This window comes from Oncorhynchus tshawytscha, linkage group LG09 (genome assembly GCF_018296145.1).
Source record: "Oncorhynchus tshawytscha isolate Ot180627B linkage group LG09, Otsh_v2.0, whole genome shotgun sequence".
NCBI classification, from domain to species: domain Eukaryota; kingdom Metazoa; phylum Chordata; class Actinopteri; order Salmoniformes; family Salmonidae; genus Oncorhynchus; species Oncorhynchus tshawytscha.
Window position 1 is genome coordinate 34,471,921 of NC_056437.1, and position 22,430 is coordinate 34,494,350.

At 41.5% G+C, this 22,430-nt stretch overlaps 2 protein-coding genes across 4 annotated transcripts in view; one reads left to right on the forward strand and one right to left on the reverse strand.

The window, feature by feature from the left end:
• The first annotated feature begins 1,121 nt into the window (after positions 1–1,121).
• On the forward strand, positions 1,122–5,614 carry LOC112257851 (spermatogenesis-associated protein 22-like). Of its 3 annotated transcripts, none has more exons than XM_024431732.2 (8): positions 1,122–1,432; positions 1,744–1,809; positions 2,779–2,922; positions 3,140–3,326; positions 3,496–3,871; positions 4,280–4,388; positions 4,507–4,604; positions 4,966–5,614. In XM_024431732.2, the coding sequence occupies exons 2-8, from the start codon at positions 1,770–1,772 to the stop codon at positions 5,155–5,157; spliced, it is 1,146 nt and encodes a 381-aa protein (XP_024287500.1). In that variant the 5' UTR covers positions 1,122–1,432; positions 1,744–1,769; the 3' UTR covers positions 5,158–5,614. The 3 variants fall into 3 exon arrangements, with proteins under 3 accessions (XP_024287500.1, XP_024287501.1, XP_024287502.1); XM_024431733.2 differs by having other exon boundaries at positions 4,969–5,614; XM_024431734.2 differs by lacking the exon at positions 1,744–1,809.
• Positions 5,615–5,714: 100 nt separating this feature from the next.
• The window catches only part of LOC112257852 (transmembrane protein 211), a 223,637-nt gene continuing 206,921 nt past the window's right edge, over positions 5,715–22,430 (reverse strand). The window contains exon 3 of the mRNA XM_024431735.2: positions 5,715–8,649. Within this exon, the coding sequence (XP_024287503.1) occupies positions 8,423–8,649 (227 nt within the window). The 3' untranslated portion in view covers positions 5,715–8,422. The remainder of the gene's footprint in view (positions 8,650–22,430) is intronic.

The window sequence follows — 22,430 nt, forward strand, 5'->3', positions numbered from 1 at the left end:
ATAGCCATGGGGTAAATTGAGCTAACAGTTGAGCCAAAGGCAAGTTGAGCAAATTGAGGTGTTTTCTTCCCAGGCGTAATGCAAGCCATTATGTCACTGGGATCTGAGGTAACAGGGCCTGGCCTATGACTCCACCTTTGCCTCTCCCGAGCCAGTTGGGGAGTGGCAGAGATTAGACACGATCAAAGATTGGGGAGTAAAAGGGGGTAAAGTACACAAGGTGTATGAATATAAATCGTTTTAAATAAGTGTTTGTTAGGTGTTTAAACCTGTGTTAAAAGATAATTAAAATGACTAATGGGGAAAAAAACAATTGTTTGGGAAAGAAATATAGACCTTGTTTTAAATATAGTGGTAATATTTCATTCAGTACAGAAATGTGTAGGCGGTGTAAATTACCCTGTCCTGTTGCTCAATTTACCCAATAGCTTGTCTGGGTATTTTTATTTATTTTTTAAACGAACGTTTACTTGCATTCGGATTCTTTCGAGATATATACAACATCCTGAAATATATGTAGATATCGTTGTTAGAAAGAATACTATATTTCCCTTGACAGAGTCGGGCTGTAAAAGATGGAGACTTTTATTTCCCTCGCCAACTTTAAACATCAACTATCTGAGCAGCTAACCGATCGCTGCAGCTGTACATAGTCCATCTGTAAATAGCCCACCCAATCTACCTACCCCATCCCCATACTGTTTTTATTGTATTTACTTTTCTGCTCTTTTGCACATCATCATCTGCTAATTTATCACTCCAGTGTTAATCTGCTAAATTGTAATTATTTTCTCCTCCTCATGTCTTTTGCACACTGTATATAGACTTTCTTTTTTCTACTGTGTCATTGACTTGTTTATTGTGTTATTGGCTTGTTTATTGTTTACTCCATGTGTAACTCTGTGTTGTTGTCTGTGTCACACTGCTTTGCTTTATCTTGGCCAGGTCGCAGTTGCAAATGAGAACTTGTTCTCAACTAGTCTACCTGGTTAAATAAAGGTGAAATAAATAAATAAATAAAAATAAAGAGTGACGCTGAATGTAAATTCTCTCAATTTACGCACTCTCCCATATGTGATGATGCCTAACTCATTACAAGAGCCCAGTTAAAGCCCAGTTACCAGTACCTGAACATGTGAGAAGAGTGTAGAGGCCATTAGTATGTAGGCCAAATCACTTACTCAGTCCACTTGGAAAAACGTGCATTTGTTTAAAAAAACAACAACGTTGTATTTATATAAAGTGCAGCCTCCCTCTCTTAGCTAATAGCTAACTAGAACAGCTAAGTGTTCGATAACAGCTAAGTGTTCTAGCTAGCCAAGAAGTGGGAAATCGCGGGCAGTAGCGCGTGCCCATTGAATCTGACTGGCGAAAGGAGGCCCCTGCTTTATTCTAGGACGGTTGGAAGAGGCTGACAAGCTCACTACAATAGGTATTTAGCTAGTTACTTGGAACAGCAACCACAGATAAACACTGGGAATACATGATTTAATTAAATGTAACTTCGCTAGCATTGATGAAAACTAAACATTGTTTGATGAATTGGTTGTTATTTAGCTAGCTAGATACTAAAACAGATAGCTATTTCACTTTTTTGCTAACGTTATACTGTAGCTAGGTAACTACTGTATTTGGGCACAGTGATAACGACAGCTAGCTAGCAACACGTTGTTTTTGATGCTTTGTAGATAGCGGTGTCAGGCTAACTAGTAAAAATGTTTTTATTTTTTATTAATGTATTAGACTCTGAGTGAAGACACTGGAATAAGATGAAAAGATATGAAAACCAGCAGGCCAGACCTACTGCAGGTTTGAAATTCAAATCAAATTGTAACGTTATGTCACCTGCGCAGAATACAACAAGTGTAGACGTTACCGTGAAATGCTTACGTACAAGCCTTAAGTCAACAATGCAGTTTTAAGAAAAGGTTATATACCGGGGGTGTCTCGAAACCCGCCCGCCAGCCAGACAGAATCCCCCCGCGTTCTTCATTGCTGCGACTTGCTTGCAAGTCAAGACTTCTGCTCTTCACTCCGTTGTCAGTTTAGCCTATATTTCACTTAGTAGCAGAAAGCATTTTTGCCTGCAGTTTTCGGTTTGGCTTTGTTTCAAGTGTATGTGGCGGTTCTAGCTTGTATGACGCCCTGGGCGAACCCCCCCTTCAGTGCGAAGTTAGTTCAACAGAAAGTATTTGACACTGATGTATGCCACATAAAGTATTTGACACTGATGTATGCCACATAAAGTATTTGACACTGATGTATGCCACAGAAAGTATTTGACACTGATGTATGCCACAGAAAGTATTTGACACTGATGTATGCCACATAAAGTATTTGACACTGATGTATGCCACATAAAGTATTTGACACTGATGTATGCCACAAAGTATTTGACACTGATGTATGCCACAGAAAGTATTTGACACTGATGTATGCCACAGAAAGTATTTGACACTGATGTATGCCACAGAAAGTATTTGACTAGCCACAAAATAAAAGTAATTAGCGGGGGAGGGGGGCGAGAATTCTGGCAGGGGGGAGATTTTCCGAACAACACTACTACTGAGTCAATGTGCCAACAGTGAGTAGCAGCAGTATATATATTTTTTTTTAAAGATCGAGGGCTCAATGCAAATAGGCCAAGTTGACATTTTATTCATTAGAATGTGGTGACTGCATTCATGTCATAAACTGATGGCTGCATTGTCAAAACATTGTACAAAACATTGTCAAAACTGTCATGAGAAAAATGTCTCATGATCGTTTGCTTTCCAGGCTGCCTCTCTGTGCCTCTGTTTAACCAGAAGAAAAGGAGTAGGCTGCCTTTGACATCCAATCCCTCAGAGAAGAAATTCTGTTCCGGCAATGAATACATGCCTACACACAGCTCTGCTTCATCCATCATCATCAACACATCAGGTAAGAGGAGTATAGGCTACTGCTCATGGACTTCAGTAGTAGCAATAATCAGATGTGTTCTGTGATTCATAAACTTTGCTTTTATTATTAATTTTTCTTGGATTTTAAAAGCGTGAGATTCTACTATCTCGATCACTAGATGGCACTACACACAAAGAAAAATCATTTTTGCTGCCAAAATCTCAATGCTGTAACAACATTTTTTACCTCTGCTCAGGTAACACAGGCTATTACCAAGATCAAGCCCCAAGGTGTCCTGCACCTGCTGTTCAGCACAATCAGTGCAGCAGACAAGGCAACCAGCAGTCTCAACCACAGTTTCAGTGTCCTAATAGTCAACCTGTTCCGGTACCTGTGGGGAGAAGCTTTGCACCTTCACACCCATACAACACTGGGAATACAGGGTAGGGAAAATTGATAGGTCTCTCTGTAGAGGCAGTCATTATAGTGCAGATAAAAAGTTAACCTGCAGATGAACACTGTCTATATGCTGTATAGTACTAGAGATTCTTTTTTTGACGGTTGATTTTCCAACACACAAACCTGTCATATCAGTGTTTCGCATCTGTCCAGTCTGCAGATGGGACAGCCACCAGTGAGGCAGGACTCAAGAGCCCCTACAAACCCCAGACAGAGCAACTACAATGCCCCTTGCAGCAGTGGGAACACACAGAACAAGCCGGTATCCCCAAGCAGCTACTCTCAGATGGGTCAGCAGCAGTCAGGTTACAGACAGAGACAGGACAACCCACCAGAGCCTCCTCTTTACTCCCAGCAGTCTAAACCCACTCCCCCTCCAAGCAGACCAAGTCATGGTCCTGGAACACCGAAGCAGAACACATCCTGGAAGTTTATAACCACCACCAACACTGGGCCACAGAAACAACTGATGGAAGATAGTAGAGACACATATCAAACTCAAAATACCTTGCAGTCTCAGGTACAACATGTAAGTAATCTGTGCTAATTGTAGTTTATAGTTTAACACTGTAGGACCCTCAAACCCAACTTTGGACCTCGAAGCCAGTTCCTCTCTAATCAGGAACTGATTTAGAGCTGGGCCACCAGGTGGGTGCAATTAATTATCTGGTAGAGCAGAAAACCAGCAGGCCTTACCACGTAGGGTAACAGCTGAATACCCCTGCTGTAGAAAAAGAGGTTTCTGTAGATCACTTACCATAAAATAACAATTATATCATTTTCATATTTAACCCAATTGTAGGTATGCTTAATCAAGTTAAAAATATTGTTAATATCTTTTCATACTATCTTGTAAAATGTATGTTGTTCAATGCTAGATCAGTGATTTTAAAGTATTAATGTCTCTTATATTGTGACGGCGCCATCTGTGTTCCAGGTCAAACCAGCAACTGAGAACTCTCTGAGGATCCTGACTGCTGTCATTGATGGCATTAGACACTGGAGCCATTTCAAGGGCAGAGCCCCATACCTATTTGAGATTTTCGGTAAGTTCTCAAGAAGTGTCACTTTTCTAACATTGTATTTACTATTACTGGTACTCTATACACAATTTTTGTAATGTTATTTTATTCTATTAATTTATATTCTATGTTCGTCCCACAGCCACTCTTGACTCTGCAGTCACCGCCGGGTCTCATGGAGCTAAGAACTTCCTCATGAGAGATGGAAAAGAGGTGGTGCAGTGTGTCTTCTATGAAAATGTGAGTCAGAAAAACACTTCCTCTTCAATAGGAAATTGAGACATGCAGTTACAGGGCTGTCTAGAGTTAATCAGAGGACAACAATCAATTACATCATGTTCAGCACATTTTTTAAGGCCTAAAAAATCCACACTTTTTTTCAGTATCAAGAACTTTGGTGACTTATTTCAACAGGATACTTACCAGCTGCTACTGATCACCAGCATTATAAAGCAGTAGTTAGTTTTTCAACAATGCTGGAGGATATGGCTTCTCAAATCGTAGTGTATCTCCAGGGTGGATACCCATTATGTTACCTTTACCATGTTGTGCTGGATGTATACCCTTTATGTCTAATGCGTCTCTGCTCCATCCCCACGAGGAGCTGGAGTTGCCCAGGCTGATCCGAGGCCAGGTGCACCGCTGTGTGGGGAACTACGACCACACCAGGGACACCCTCACCTGTGTGTCTGTCAGGGCCGCTCTGCCCTCAGAGCAGAGGAACGCACATGAGTCTATCAAAGCCTCGGATGCTGAGATGAGGGACCTGGTGAAATCACTCAGTGAAGTCTGATCAGCAGCACAGAAACACATAAGGGAGCTTCCAGCAACTGTTCAAAGGCAAAACAATTGTCTTTGCCAATGGGTTCTTGAGTATCACTACATGGCAAGTGCTCTCCACTATTAGAAACAGTATATAGGTCCTTGACATGTCTGAAGATTCTCCAGGGATGAGTAGTATGTGATACCCCTATTTTATTTTTGAAAGAATATTCTGAACTGGGCAGTTCAAGTGTATACAGTTTCACCTGCTTGCCTGTAAAGGGCGCCATCTGTTTGTGACAAGCAACATATTAAGATTGTGTGTTTATGAATTTCCCAATGTTAAATATGTACGTGCATCTGTATATCATCAGATTACAGGTAGGATATTTCATATTTTTCATGTGTATATAATACTTAACACATAAAAAAAATTTAATATGTGCAATTCTGTTTTTGGACACAATAAAACCCCCTTCTCTTCCTCATTTAAACTTTTAATTACAAAGAAAATTCACAGAACAGCAAACATTGTTAAGAGGGAAGTTTCAGATAAAACAAACATTGTTGATGTAATAAGTCAAATTATATATTTGAAGGGGGGGGAGCAGTTAAGAATGAAAAGTGAGCTACAATAACATACAGTTATTAGTTTATTTACAACCAACATATTACAATGGAAAAACTAGTTCTACTCTACAAAAACAGTTTCACCAGTGCTGAGACTTGACACACAATGTTTCAACATTATATCGGGGTACAAATCCTGTGCAGTAAGTGAACCCCAGTCATTCCCAGTATCAAGCACAGTATGAGGTCCAATACAAATACCAGCATTTCTTTCTTGGTCTTCTTTTCAAAACATGGCAACACAATTACATAATTTTTTTATCAGGACTTTTCCTCTTTTTAAGTAATTTTGGCAATTTTCAATGACATTCATCTCAGTATTAAGCTCGCATGCACACACACACCTTGGAATGCAGTACGTATGTAAAAGCACACCGATTTGTGGAATTGGCTGCGTAGTCAGGGAAATTATACAATTTGTCCATGAAACATGATAAGAATAAAATGATTCAATTAGGAGAAATGTAATGGCAAAAACACACTAATCCATTGGCTTATCTCAGAAGTTAATTATTTTTAGCCACACTACATATTACCTGGATAATGTGTTAACTTAACACTGATAACTGCGGGCTAAGTTCAATTTGTACTGCTCTCAAGTTGTGCCACTCTACTTGGTGTATGGGCATGCCAGGAATTAATGCATTAGCTGCATGTCACAACCTTTTAATTTAGTGATTAAAGTGATTTTCCTCTTGTGAATAAATTGTCAGGGGCATAGTTCAACACAAGTACAGCTCTCTCTCTCATTACCTTCAAGCTTTAAGAAGAGATCAGTTTTTTTCTTCTATAGAACATTCTTCCAAATTCAAGAAGATTATAATGTACAGAAGAAGCATCTTGAAACATATACAAGAAAGGTACAGCACACAGGGAAAATAATAACGTGAACATTTCTACACTACAATATCCACAGTTGAAGTAGATAGTAACCTGATATTAATAAACTCTTAGAAAAAAATATGCTATCTAGAACCTAAAAGGGTTCTTCGGCTGTCCCCATAGGAGAACCCTTTGAAGACCCCTTTTTGGTTCCAGGTAGAACGCTTTTGGGTTCAATGCAATGTAGAACCCAAAAGCGTTCTACCTGGAACCAAAAAGGGTTCTCCTATGGGGACAGCCAAAGAACTGTTTTGGAACCCATTTTTCTAAGAGTGTAGTATTGAAGTAACTTGTCTTGGTTTTGTTATAAAGGCACACGTTGGTATGGTCAGAGCAGATATATTTTAATCTAGATCAGCTGTTTTACTATTTATTAACTAACCCCAACTTTATCTGCACTCTAGTCTAGAATTTCAAGACAATGCTATCTTATCTTCTTGCCTTTCGCCTGATTTAATGTAGTCCTGAATTATAGTGTATCGCTAGTATTGTGTTGTGTAAAAACTTCAATAATAATGACTTGGGCTAACAAGACAACCATATTAACACTAGGAACTCTGGAAAGGTTGGTAGAAGGATGCCATGTCATCCCAACATCAAATTTGTAACAAATGCTTTTCACATGCCTTAAAAGTTGACTATCAGACAAGTATTGTGTTATTATGCACACCTCTTTATCTATATTAATTTGTCTTGAAGGCAGGTCAGACACTTCTGTATTGTTTGGTACATCTCCTCCATTGAAAAACATGTCCAACAATTTCTCTAGAATTGTTACTGTCCAATGGTTCACTGCTTGAGACTTGTTGAAAATGTGAATGGTCTCTGACCTTTTAGAACCACGTTGAAGGTGTAGGCTAAGTCAGATGGTGAGTCCCCAGGCTAATGTTTCACTGTGCTACACGTCCATCTTATGACATCCTTACAGCCAGAGTGTTGTTCAATACTGGATCCAAACTGCATCTAGATCCAAACCTATATACAATTCCCTTTCCTCAAACTCCTCTAGATGGAGTCTTTGAATGCGCTCACTGTGTTGAGATCTATGGGTCTGAGTCAATGTCATAACTTTCTGATCCTTGCTTTGTCTTGATGTTAAATGGGTCTCCTATTGTCTTGACTGTTCGCCATATCCACATGAACCCATTGAAGATTGAAGCGTGTCCATGTCCTTTGATAACTGTAGAAATGTTTCATAATGTCTGTTAATCTCATGCCACCCTTGACGATTGAAGATTCTCCTTATTGTCCCACCTTTTCTCTTGTAAACAGCTCTGATGATTCTGGAATGTTACACTTATTCAGTATTGCCCACTATTAATGTCACCCTGGAGTCATTATGGTTATAGTCCTGACCATCACCCTCTGTCTGGTTACTGTAATGTTTAACCAACTTTCTATGTATAACAGATGAATATTTATGTATACTTCTGTCCATCTGAACAGAGGTTGTTGTTATCAATCCTTGTGTTTCTTTCAAACATGTATTTTTTCCAGAAAAAAAAAACAGAAAATGCAAAGTCACAAATTGATAGTAAAATAAAGAACATAACAATAAGGTAAATTATTAGATCAAAGAAATATATTTTGCTTGAAGGAAGACGGTACATAAATGTTATTCACAGTTGTGTATAGCCTAGTTGTATATCAGTGGGCAGGGCTTTTTAAAATGGCACCCTACAGAAGAAGTGGACGCAGGGGTTTCTCCATCTCCATGACATCATACACGGACGTAGGGAGTATTGTAGTAGACTGACTGGATGAGGGTGGGGTCAGTTGTTGCCCTATAAGAGAGTGGGCAAGGGTGTCGGGGACAGGTGCTCCTTTGGGGCGTATTTGGCGAAGAAAGGCAGGAAGAGTGTGAGCATGACGCTGACGATGGCCAGCATGTATCCCCAGCCAATCTGGCAGTCCCCGGCATAATAGATGTCTGAGTCCCCGCAGAAGGATCTCACCAAGGTGGAGTTGAGCCCAAAGGGATAGACCAGCAGCCCAGATCCCATGATAAACACTGGAGGAGAGATGAGAAATGGAAGAGGCTTTGGTTACAACCAGGGTTACATTCAAATACAATATCTTTAGACAGCACTTTGGACAACAAGATCCCCTATTGTTCAGCTTCCCACAAATATATCTTACATCCCTCCTTCTCATGTGCTTCTCTCAGTTATCCTTACATTTCAATCATCCTTCCAACTGAACTAAATCAAAGATCCAGCTGTAAAAGTTTCCATCCCGGCTCTTTGCGTTCAGCTTGACAAGTGTTCCTGGTAATGTTGACCCCTGGCCACTTGGTGGCACTAGAGGTTTTGCATTATGAGCCGACAGCCCACAGATACGGTCAAACATGTAATTTAGGAGCTTCACTGTCTGCCCTATCTCCAGTTGCACCCTGAATAGCACCTATAGAAAAATAAATCACTATTGAGATTGAGTCTCAACTCAGCCAGGGAGTGATGGAGGAAGGACTGATTGAGGAGAGGAAATAGGCTTTTTATGTAAAAAAAAAAAATTTTAAAAGGAGCTCTGATGGCTCTGGATTGACAGGCCTGGCTAATGCAAAGTGAATCATGTCTCCCAAAAACCATTAGCACTTCTCATGCCAAACTGACGACCACAAGAAAAGAGCCTGGCACTTTAATATGCAGCAATCAGCTTTCCCAGACAGTATCACATCCTTAGTGCCCCATGTAGCGACTGGCTGAGAGAGTGGCTCAGTTTTTCAAAATTGAGTTAGGTCTGCCAGCCAGCGCTGCCAAGAAGCAGCTATCCATTGCTGAGTATCATCATTCCTACTCTTACTCATGTTGAGGAAATACTAAGGTTATATTTCCATTAAACTGGACTGTCATTGTTTGTTTTTTACGATACAATGAAATAATAGGGTACTATCGATAACGAGCTATCATTCACAGCTGTCTATCTGTCTGTCTATAAAACACATTAAACACATATCATCTTTTGTTCATGTATTGATTCCAGAGTTTCTGAGTTTCAAGGACAATGTAGCAGCAGAGTGTAATAGTGTAATAGTGAAGTTATAAGATAAGGCAATGGGGATGTCAAGTATCAAATTTGTTTTATGCTACAATGTTAAAGATTTTTGGGAAAGGGTTGAAGGGAGCTCTATATTATGACATGTTCCATGCAGAGAGAGTGATAAGATGTAACTTTTTGATGTGTGTTTGAAAACCCTCTGGGAGAGACTGGTGAGAGTCATGCTAAGGGCACAGAGGAGAGAGGAGCTGATAGAGATAGGGAGAAAAACTAAGTCAGAGAAAGAAGGGGGTGAGAAAAAGGAAATAGGTGACAAAAAAAGAAGTACAAGAAGCAGAGGGAACGGGGAGAGGTTGTATGTGTTGGAAGTTAGGGCACTGTGTACCAGAATCACCCCATTAGAGTGATGCTGAGGATGTGGCTGCTGGAGCCCCAACCCAGAACTGAGGATGCTGAACCCCCAATCCACCCAGAGCTCTGTCTCTGTCCTGCTCAGAATGGCCCTGTGTTTATCTGCAGGGGCCTGGCTCTTCAAAGCAGCCTGGCTAATGATACTTTAATGGCCTTCTCTATCAAACTATCATTGGTTTTGTGGAAGGTGCACAAAGACACAGGCAGGGTTTCCTTTTCAAGGCACTTCCCGTCGCCGTTCCTCTCCACAACAGAGAGATGACAGCAGTCACACACAGCCAAAACCCAAATGGATAAATAATGAAGAAACATGCCAGGCCCCCAAATAGTCGATGCAGGAATTAAATCAAACCACATAACATAGCTTTGAAACAAGTGGCACGAAAGCCTTGAGGGTAGGTATACGGAGAGGGGGCAATTGTTGTCTGCATCAGATAAGGACTGTGCCTCAGGTCGATATGATCGCTCTAGGCTGCATAGCTCTGTTAATGGGAACAGACTTATCAAGAACGTACAAGTCTGACAACCCTGGACTCACTTTACCTGGATAAAGTCTGAAGACTAGAGTAGATTACTGTGTTGCTGTATGTAGGACGACTGGGAAGATCTATAGCTACTGTGTTATGTATTATAGGATTACTGGGAAGATCAAACTGAAGCATTTATCTTTGATTTCTGTTGCCTATTGATGATTAAAAACATGTATACACAGTCAGTCTGTGATATAATAAATGTACAGTACACATTACAGGAGGTTGGTGGCACCTTAATTGGGGAGGACGGGCTCGTGGTAATGGCTGGAGCGGAATAAGTGGAATGGTATCAAATACATCAAACATGTCGTTTCCATGCATTTGATGTCATTCCATATGCTCCGTTCCATCTATAATTATGAACTGTCCTCCCCTCAACAGCCCCCTGTGGTATACAGCTGAAGTCGGAAGTTTAGGTTGGAGTCATTAAAACTAGTTTTTCAAACACTCCACAAATTTCTTGTTAAACTATAGTTTTGGCAAGTGGGTTAGGACATCTACTATGTGCATGACACAAGTAATTTCTCCAACAATTGTTTACAGACAGATTATTTCACTTATAATTCACTGTATCACAATTCCATTGGGTCAGAAGTTTACATACACTAAGTTGACTGTGCCTTTAAACAGCTTGGAAAATTCCAGAAAATGATGTCATGGCTTTAGAAGCTTCTGGTAACTCAGTGCCTCTTTGCTTGACATCATGGGAAAATCAAAAGAAATCAGCCAAGACCTCATAAAAACAATTGAGAAGTCTGGTTCATCCTTGGGAGCAATTCCCAAATGCCTGAAGGTGTCATATTCATCTGTACAATAGTACGCAAGAATAAATACCTTGGGTCCACGCAGTCGTCATACCACTCAGGAAGGAGACGTGATGATAGAGATGAATGTACTTTGGTGCGAAAAGTGCAAATCTAACCCAGAACAACAGCAAAGGACCATGTGAAGATGCTGGAGGAAACAGGTACAAAAGTATCTATATCCACAGTAAAACGAGTCCTATATCGACATAACCTCAATGGCCGCTCAGCAAGGAAGAAGCCACTGCTCCAAAAACGCCATAAAAAAGCCAGACTAAGGTTTGCTACTGCACATGGGGACAAAGATCGTACTTTCTGGAGAAATGTCCTCTGGTCTGATGAAACAAAAATAGAACTGTTTGGCCATAATGACCATCGTTATGTTTGGAGGAAAAAGGGGGAGGCTTGCAAGCCGAAGAACACCATCTCAACCGTGAAGCAGAATCATGCTGTGGGGGTGCTTTGCTGCAGGAGGGACTGGTGCACTTCACAAAGTAGATGGCATCACGAGCCAGGAAAACTATGTGGATATATTGAAGCAACATCTCAAGACATCAGTCAGGAAGTTAAAGCTTGGTTGCAAATGGGTTTTCCAAATGGACAATGACCCCAAGCATACTTCCAAAGTTGTGGCAAAATGGGTTAAGGACAACAAAGTCAAGGTATTGGAGTGGCCATCACAAAGCCCTGACCTCAATCCTATTGAAAATGTGTGGGCTGAACTGAAAAAGCATGTGCGAGCAAGGAGGCCTACAAACCTGACTCAGTTACACCAGCTCTGTTGGGAGGAATGGGCCAAAATTCCCCTAAGCTGGGAAGCATGTGAAACTTGGGAAGCTTGTGGAAGGCTAGCCAAAACGTTTGACCGAAGTTAACAATTTAAAGGCAATGCTACCAAATACTAATTGTGTGTATGTAAACTTCTGACCCACTGGGAATGTGATGAAAGAAATAAAAGCTGAAATATATAATTCTCTCTACTATTATTCTGACATTTCACATTCTTAAAATAAAGTGGTTATCCTAACTGGCCTAAAACAGGGAATTTTTACTAGGATTAAATGTCAGGATTTGTGAAAAACTGAGTATAAATGTATTTGGCTAAGGTGTATGTAAACGTCCGATGTTAACTGTACATACAGTATATGATGGTTTTGATGATGTTCAGGATTACATGTACTGTATGCATGCATATACAGTACATACCATTTAGTGATTTGACTCGGGTTCAACCTTGAGTAAAAGGTGAACACTTAATTTGAGAGATTAGCAGTAGCAGCCCACTATGGACACAGATGGGTAAATGCAATCTCATGAATATAGAAGCTGAGGGAGCAGTAACAAATTACACGATGGTGCGATGCAGTGAAACTGCATATGGTAACCTCACAGCATTCATTATTCTCCCATCCAACAGGGCCAGGGGAGTGGGGAAAGCATCCCGCTCTCATCTCATATGCCATATTGAATGTCCCATGTTTTATTGACATGTTTAGAGAGACATAATGGACATGTGATTATAAAGGGCAAACTCAGTTATTCTGGAGTTGGGACTTGACTTGAGAGTGTTTGTGGAGTTCACCTGAATACAAAATATCCACAATGGCAACTTGGCAAGTGCTGTAAAACCCAAGCTACGATAACATAAAAGTAAATCATGTAGCATTAAAACGGGCCACAAACAACCATTGAGCTGACTTACATACTGTAAACTGCACATAGAATTGCAAAGCACCAAGGATTATCTAAATCCTAAAACAACAACGGTAATGGGCGCCTCGGAACTGGTCCCAGATACAATGAGTATCCATCAAGAGTGGGCAGGAGGACTTTTGACGCTACACTTGGCCAGTTGGGCGGCAGGTACAGCAGTAATAAAGGCAGTTAGCCACGAAGAAGAGCTGTTAAAACGTAATTACGGGAGTTTAAAGAGCCGTCTCCACAATAGCTGCATGGCAGTGAAAAGTTCAGCACAGCACTTCAACACACATCTCCTTCCTTCTTCCTGTTCCTATTAGACACCATTTACTGTGCTTCCTGCGCCATTCACGCTCATGTGCACACAAGCCATGTACATTCTTGGAGATTGGAATCAGGTGGGACTGGAAGGGAGGGCATGAGAACAATTAACGGGGAAGAGAAAGACAGGAAACAATGGGAAAAGGATACTGTAGGTCACCCAGGGGCTAATGTGTCTTATTTACAGACACCCCACATCCATACAGACACGCAGACACACAGACGGACAAACACAGAGACGGCAAACATGGATCACAATGGAAAGCAAAGCTATAGTTTTACACCTTGGGGTAAGTCAGGCACGAATCACTGCCACTCTATCAGCTCTCTGTGTTTATCTGTGTATGTGTGTTTGTGTGTGCGGGCATGCATGCATGTGTGCTGTAGCAAGGACCGCACTGAGAGTCTAACCGCACTTATAAATTACCCTGCAGCCTGTCTGGCTGAATACAACAACAGCAATGCCGATGTGATACTAATGATAGTAAATCACCAGCCAAAATAGAGGCCTGCCTCTCTGTTTAGCAACATATGCTGTTTAAGAATATTCTTTGAGTTCCTCCACATATGGGTTTGACTTTATGCTCAAGCTCATACGTCCTCTGTGGTTACACCACTGACACGGTTATCCTCGAAGTTTGAAATCCTGGAAAAACAACCCTAGAATGTTACACAATTGGGATAATTGTTTGTGGCGAACAACTGAGAGAGATTCAGAGAGATGTTCTCCCGATGGTTTGAAGGGCACTCAGCCTCAACCGGCGATGGTTGAAAAAGATCATGTTTTTGACAAATGCAGCAACACTTTGTATAATTGTCCTCCAATAATTTTCACAGACAGCCGTGAAGTCAGGAGGCCTAGGCTCTATGATTATCACTGAACCTTTAGCAGAGTCAATCCTCTAAAATAAACATCCTACTTTTGTAGGAGTATGTTTAGTATTCAATCAGATTTAGGGAGAGTAATGGAGAGTAGGGGGGTGGAAAGCAGAGAAGAGAAGAGGCAAAGAAAAGAGAAATGAAGAGAAGAGATGCAAAGAGAAGAAGACAAGACAGAAGAGAAGACAAGAGAAGACAAGAGAAGACAAGAAAAGACAAGAGAAGACAGAAGAGAAGAAAGGGAAAAGACAAGAGAAGAGAGGAGATGTGACGTGAAGAGAGACAGGCAAAGCTCAGTAGAGCAGCCTTGATTCTCCTCTCTCTTTTCCCTGGACTGTTCAGTGAGAATATGACAGGAGAGAAGAAATGTTGGAAGGAGAGGAGAAGTGAGGAGAGCTCAGCCTTGACTTTATTGCTCTCTCTGGTCGCTTGACTGCTCACGTTTGTCAATGAACTAGTGAGACACGCCAGAAAATGATACTGAATTACACAGCCGTGAGAATGAGAAAAATATAAAGTTTCTATAAAGGTATTTGAAGAGAACTTGTTGGCCCTTGGCCTGTCCCCAGAGTAAGGTGTGTGATGAGTTAGCGTCCATGCGTGACAATGCATTAACTCTCGGCTGGGAACCACAGTAACACCATGGTAACTCGGTATCCAATCACACAGGGTGGACTGAGGTCCCCATTCACTCTCTCTGGGTCAGGCTCAGGGAGGGCTATATACGGGGACTGAGAGGTTTTAGTGAGAGTATATGATACCACAGACGTCATAAAACAATAAAATAAAATACAAAATATGTTTTGTTTTCACATACACCGGATAGCTGCAGCGATATGTGTTGATTTACAGGGTCAGCCATAGCGTTGGATGTTGTGTGCATGCACTCTGATACTGTAGGTTAGTGTGTGTGGAGCATCCAACAACATGGCATGCTCAAACAACACCCATTAAAACAAAATGTGATGAACTTTACACTCTGTATAGAGTACTAACGTATTAGCACATAGACTTTTGGCATATTCAAATAGAGTTGTCACCTGTTGGTGAATCATCGAATGAGAACATTAGCCTGTGATACATGACCTTTTAGTTGTCTAGTCGTCCAATGCCCTGTGGGGCTGAGGGTTATATGACAGTGATCTCCATCAGTGAGTAGTGAGGTGGAATGTGGCCCAGTCTCAGAAGATGATGTGGTCATCCTAGAAATGGATGACTAGAACAGGCATCATGTTGAGTATACCTACACACGTTAAGTGTACCCATGCTAGTAATTCTATTTCTGTGGTGGTCATCCTGTATTTCCTCCACGTACCATCAGAGTACTTAATTACAAGCCATCCTGCTGCTGGTGCTGGGGACCTGGAGGGCCATTCATTATATCGCCAAGACTTCTGCTTTGGATCAAACTTTATTACCTCCCAACGCTGACTGCCATAACTCAGTTAGCACTGAGGAAAGTTGCCCGTGTGATTGAATTAGAGATTGATGTGATGGCTCCCTCCCTGGCCTGGTCTGTCTAATCCTCTGCTCTGGTTAGCCAGGCCTGCCTGACTGGCTTGCTGGCTGCTGTTATTTGTCCGTTCTGTCTGCTCCCTCTGGCTCTGTCAATGACTACAGCTACAGCCCCGCCATGATTACTGTCAGAAATGGCTGAACACACAAACCTCAACAATCATGTTTTCCCCCTGGGTTAGAAACACTGGTGTGAATCTGAGGATAAGCTAAGGTCAAAGGGAAGAGCTTTGACACTTGACAAGTCAAATCACATGCTTCGTAAACAACAGGTGTAAACTAATAGTGAAATTCTTACTTACGGGCCCTTCCCAACAACACAAAATACAACAAAAAACCTTATAATAAATAAATAAATACAATAAAAACACACAATGATAAACACACAATGAGCAATGATAGCTTGGCTATATACATGGGGTACCAAGTTACAAGACGACAGAATAACTATGATAATGGTTTCGACGGCGAGAGAGGAGATTAAATGGATTGTGAGTGACTCCTCTTCTCCTCGTCCCCCTACACCCCTATATCTGCATTCCAGTCTTGCAGCAAACATGGTAGATGAATATGAGGGCTAATGTTGTCCCGAGGGTCACTTATCTCCTACAGTATGACCCACAAGCATATCTGTGACACTCCCAGTCCTAACAAAGACTAGCCCACAGCAGGAGGCCTGACTAGAACAACCCAGCCACCACACAGGCTCAGATATCATCCACAGAGACTCAGCTACCAGGAACAGGATGCAATCCTGTGTGTCTCTATCCACAGGAGTCTGCTCTCATTCTCCAAAGGAACTTTCCGTTTGGCTGCTGTCCCAATTGGGATTCTATCTGTGTGGTACTGTGCACTGAAACGACTAGGGGCAGTACAGTCACGCACATACAGAACAATATGTCTTACCTAACCTTACCTCACCTAACTACATACCTGAGAGCTAAGGTCACAGTAACTGAACAAAGAATGTTCCTCTTCACAATGGCAAACACACTGTTATTTTTACTCCTCTGTCGGAGAAGTGTATCCTTGCATTGTTCCCTTGCAAATATTTGGGAGGGGGTGTAATTTTTGTTTTTAAAGAATATACAAATGTATAATAAATCTTTATTTGCCAGCACACCACTCATTTATTTGTGTTGCCAGCGTTGTTTGTCAGTTATGAAGCACAGTGACATGAAACATGCTGTAGGCCCTGGAAATACCAAGAAATATTCTTTAATTACAGCTGCAGCCTCATAGCCATACATCAAACCTCTTTCGTTCTAGTGATCATTTTTCCTGTTGTCTACCTTTCCCTTTGCTTTGATTAACAGATGCTGCAGATACACAACACCACAGGTGTGGTGATCCTGCCTTCGCGTTTGCATGTCTCTGTTCTTATTTCTAATAGAAGTGGGACTGGTGTTCGTTCTGTGGCACAAAGTGGATGTTGACGGTGGGTAGATGTGTATATCTATTTTTAAAACTTTATGAGCCGTTTGCAGTTTAAGATTTTTTGTTAAATCAGTGTGTGTGTGTGTTTCAGTCAAGTCATTTTCCTATAATTTCCTACCATAAAGCCCTATAATGAAAGCAGAAAGGTTGGCAGTGGGGATACGGTGTCTCTTGGAAATTGCTTTTCATCGCCCGCATGCGGAACCTATTCCCATTTCCGTCTCCTTCTCCAGGCAGCCAGGCAGGCAGGTGATAGGTATGGACGACCTCTCCTCTCCCCCTGGTCTGAAGGAGATGGAGGAGAGAGGTCCTGACGGCCCACCATCACATTAAAGCTAAAGGCATGTCTGACCATGCAGGGAATTAAACAGGGACTGTGGAGATGACAGGAGGGTTCACATCTCATATGCCAATCTACAGTACCTTCCATGAATATGTCTAGGTGCTACTGGAGGGCCACAGACAGAGACAAGGGAGAGATGTGTATATCATCTCAGTTGCAGTGATTGACAGTGAGTCTAAAGGAAAATGTGTTTTATATATGCCCAAGGATCCAAGCGAGAATCACCCGAGTTCTTATTCCTCTGTAAACACACCTCAATGTGCTCAGGGAGATAAATATTCTGGTATGAAGATGAAACTCTATTGCTTGCAGCTAACAATGAAGTTAGCTTATAGGTTGTGGTAAACTATGGTGAATTTCAGGTAGTCAGATGGGACTGTAGCTAGGAGTGGAAGGTCATGGGTATAAAACAGCATGGAGGGACCATATCTTAATGTGATGAGCTGTGCTGTAGCAGCAGTCTGCACAAGCTTTGTTGATAATTAAGCACAGTGTGCCTCTGGGAAATTGTGCGAATGCATTTGCTTCTTCTTGAATAACCTCATGTCCTAGAAACGTTTGGCTGGAGGTGTTCACGCAACCAAGAACACACGCACATGTACACACACACATAGAAAACACGCCCTGTAAATTATTCCCAATGCTGTGAAAGTAGTAGTCATGACTCCAATGTGGGAAGGGAAGAGAGAGAAATATGTTTTTAGGCCAAGGCTCTGTAGAGGAAAAACAATAGCAGGAAATCTCTGATCCCAGACAAAAAGGAGGGTCATTCCAATTTGGCTCCTTTTCAGAAGTGTAACTTCGTAAAAATAAAAATGTTTGATTTCACCTCATTTTAACATTATATCATAAAGAGCACATGTTCAACTTCATAAAAAACACTTTTTCATATCTCAAGAGGTAGTAAGTGCCAAATAAAGTAATGGAAGCTTGTTGTGTGCAACAGGGAGTGGCTATTGAATGCAAGATTCACTAAAAAATGTAATTGTTCAAACATTTCTAGATTGTCTATCTATGGGTAACAGGATTGACTTGTTGTTACGCTCAACCCGCACAGTTTTCCACCACAAAACACCAGAACATTACTAAATTGTAATTATTTTGCCATGATGGCCTATTTATTGCCTTACCTCCCTTATCTTACCTCATTTGCACACACTATATATAGACTTTTTTTCCTATTGTGTTATTGACTGTATGTTTGTTTATTCCATGTGTAACTCTGTTGTTGTTGTTGTTTGTGTCGCACTGCTTTGCTTTATCTTGGCCAGGTTGCAGTTGTAAATGAGAACTTGTTCTCAACTGGCCTACCTGGTTAAATGAAGGTGAAATACAACATAAAAAACATGGCCAAAACAAGTAGAATAAACTCACCTGATTTTCCTCTATGATTTCACTATTAGATATTCAATGTTTCCTTGAAAAAAATGAAGTTTCACCATAAAACGAGAGTTTAGTTCACGTAACAGAGTTGACATTACAATGAGGGACAGAAATAAATGAATCATGAATCACATGAACAAATAATCATCTTCAAAAATAACTAGGGTTTTACAGTGAAAGCAAGGGTTGACAGAGGGACGTCAAATTCTGCCACTTTAGCAAGACTTTATTCATATAAATGTTTAGAATTTTCCATGTGGTCTATATTATAGGGCACCATTTCTACATAAAATATTGAAGGGATGCAAAAGGCACTCATTTGGTGAAATGATGCAGGTGTAAACGTAGTCAATGTGCAATGAGGGACCAAATCAGATGTCAATACCAGTACAGACAAAAAACAACAGAGTCCAACCAAAATGACGGGAAATAAATCAAGGAGAGAAAGCGACATCGGTGTGGGAAGAAACTCCTAAGTTCTTGAAATGTTCCATGTTGACTAACCTTCGTGTTTTAAAGTCATGATGGACTGTTGTTTCTCTTTGCTTATTTGAGCTGTTCTTGCCATAACATGGACTTGGTCGTTTACCAAATAGGTTTATCTTCTGTATACCCCCCTACCTTGTCACAAGACACCTGATTGGCTCAAACGCATTAAGAAGGAAGGAAATTCCACAAATTAACTTAACAAGGCATACCTGTTAATGGAAATGCATTCCAGGTGACTACCTCATGAAGATGGTTGAGAGAATGCCAAGAGTGTGCAAAGCTGTCATTAAGGCAAAGGGTGGCTATTTGAAAAATATCAAATAGATTTTGATTTGTTTAACACTTTTTTGGTAACTACATGATTCCATATGTGTTATTTCATAATTATGATGTCTTCACTATTATTCTTCAATGTAGAAAATAGTAAAATAAAGAAAAAACCTTGAATGAGTAGGTGGGTAACGTGTGAGCTGGGAAGCAAGTTCAGGGAGTGAATACATTTAATGAATGAACAAAACATAATACAAAACAAGAAACACTAACAGCACACAGACATTAAACTGAAACAGAAACAATGACGCCTGGGGAAGGAACCAAAGGGAGTGACATATATAGGGCAGGTAATCAAGGAGATGATGGAGTCCAGGTGAGTGTCATTATGCGCGTACCGATGGTGACAGGTGTGCACCATAACAAGTAGCTTGCTGACCTAGAGGCCGGAGAGGGAGCACACGTGAAGGTGTTCTAAAACTTTTGACCGGTAGTGTAGTTTTGGAGTCAAAGATAATAGTTTCAGTATAGTTTTAGTTTTTCAAACGGGTTTGTTAATTATGTTATTTCAGTTTACTAAATAGTTTTTTCATTATTAGTTTTTGTTTCAGATGTAGTTTACTATAATAACCTTGTTTCAGTGGAAAAGAAGAGGGCGGGTCGTGGCTGACCATAAACACAGACAAACCAAAGCTACAGGAAGAATAGGGTCCACAGACATGATTAAAACAATGCAACCTACTGAATAGAAGAGAGAAGGAAGGACGAAGAGAGAGAGAGAGAGAGAAATGGGAGAGAAGGAACGACACAGAGAGAGAGAGATGGGAGAGAGAGAGAGAGAGAGAGAGAGAGAAGGAACGACAGAGAGAGAGAGATGAGAGAGAGAGAGAGACAAGGAATGACAGAGAGAGAGAGAGAGGTGGGAGAGAGAGAGAGCGAGAGAAGGAATGACAGAGAGAGAGAGATGGGAGAGAGAGAGAAGGAATGACAGAGAGAGAGAGATGGGAGAGAGAGAGAGAGAGATGGGAGAGAGAGAGAGAGAGATGGGACAGAGAGAGAGAGAGAGAGAGAGAGAGATGGGAGAGAGAGAGAGATGGGAGAGAGAGAGAGAGACAGATGGGAGAGAGAGAGAGAAGGAACGACAGAGAGAGAGAGAGAGAGATGGGAGAGAGAGAGAGAGAGAAGGAACAACAGAGAGAGAGAAAGGGGGAGAGAGAGAGAGAGAGAAGGAATGACAGAGAGAGAGAGATGGGAGAGAGAGAGAGAAGGAACGACAGAGAGAGAGAGAGAGAGATGGGAGAAGGAATGACAGAGAGAGAGAGATGAGAGAGAGATGGGAGAGAGAGAGAGAGAGAGATGGGACAGAGGGGAGAGAGAGAGAGATGGGAGAGAGAGAGAGAGAGATGGGAGAGAGAGAGAGAGAGAAGGAACGACAGAGAGAGAGAGAGAGAGAGAGAGAGAGAGAGAGAGAGAAGGAATGACAGAGAGAGAGAGAGAGAGAGAGATGGGAGAGAGAGAAGGAACGACAGAGAGAGAGAGAGAGAGAGAGAGAGAGAGATGGGAGAGAGAGTGAGGGAGAGAGAGAGAGAAGGAAGGACAGAGAGAGAGAGAAAGAGAAAAGAGAGAGATGGGAGAGAGAGTGAGGGAGAGAGAGAGAGAGGGAGAGAGAGATGGGAGAGAGAGTGAGGGGGAGAGAGAGAGAGAGAGTGAGGGGGAGAGAGAGAGATAGAGAGATAGGGAGAGAGAGAGAGTGAGGGGGAGAGAGAGAGATAGAGAGGGAGAGAGAGAGAGAGTGAGAGTGAGGGGGAGAGAGAGATAGAGAGAGAGATGGGGGAGAGAGAGAGAGAGAGAGAGAAGATGAGAGGATGGGAGAGAGAGAGAGAGAGAGAGAGAGAGAGTGAGTGAGGGGGAGAGATAGAGAGAGAGAAGATGAGAGGATGGGTGCCAGAATTCAGATTCAATAAGACAGCGCAGAATGATGGTTGTTTTTATTCACTAAAAATATTAAAAAGACAAAACATTTATTTTTATAACTTTCGTCCAGCCAGTAACCTGCCGTTTTTAGTCAGCACAAAAAGGCTACTCAGACAACGGAAATGTGGTCAGAATGGCTGTCTAAGACTGTATGAAAAGGGTTTGTAAAAAGGGTGATCACACAGGTGATTCTATGGATTGTTGCTCTCTCTCTGAAATGGGGAAAAACCTGTTGACCTTGGGATGAAGAGTAAGTGGAAGAGGGAGCACATGAGGAATGAAAGAGGGAAAGGAAGAGAGGAAAAGAGAGAGAAAGATAGAAAGAGCACAAATGGAAATACTTTGAGAGGGAAGAGATTAGAAGGGCTACAAAAATTGCCCTGTACAATCGCTACCCACCTACAGTGTGGGCATGGCAATCTGGGGCACAACAGCAGTGGTCAATCAGAGAGCAGAGAACCATGTTCTAATAGCCCTCTGCTATCACCGTTATTAGTTCAGCTGTGTGTGGTCAAGACAACCATCGCACTCACATCAGACTTGTACAAGTGCCTCTTGTACCGCATGAACAAATAAGAAAGAAGGAGGGAGAAAAGAGGGGGAAAGAAAGAAAGACAGAAAAAGAGAAATGAAGAAAGGAAGGAAGAAAGTAAGAACGAAAGATAAAAGATTACCATAGCATTACCATCTCTTCCAGTCAGCCTCCAGGACAATAAGAATGATATGGTGTAGAGGGCTT

Excerpts from the sequence above, each read along its gene's own strand:
- LOC112257851 (XM_024431732.2), top strand. The coding sequence starts at position 1,770 with ATGAAAAGATATGAAAACCAGCAGGCCAGACCTACTGCAG. Across the intron at positions 1,810-2,778 it reads GCAGGCCAGACCTACTGCAG|GCTGCCTCTCTGTGCCTCTG; the intron begins GTTTGAAATTCA and ends TTTGCTTTCCAG. Across the intron at positions 3,327-3,495 it reads TACAACACTGGGAATACAGG|TCTGCAGATGGGACAGCCAC; the intron begins GTAGGGAAAATT and ends GCATCTGTCCAG.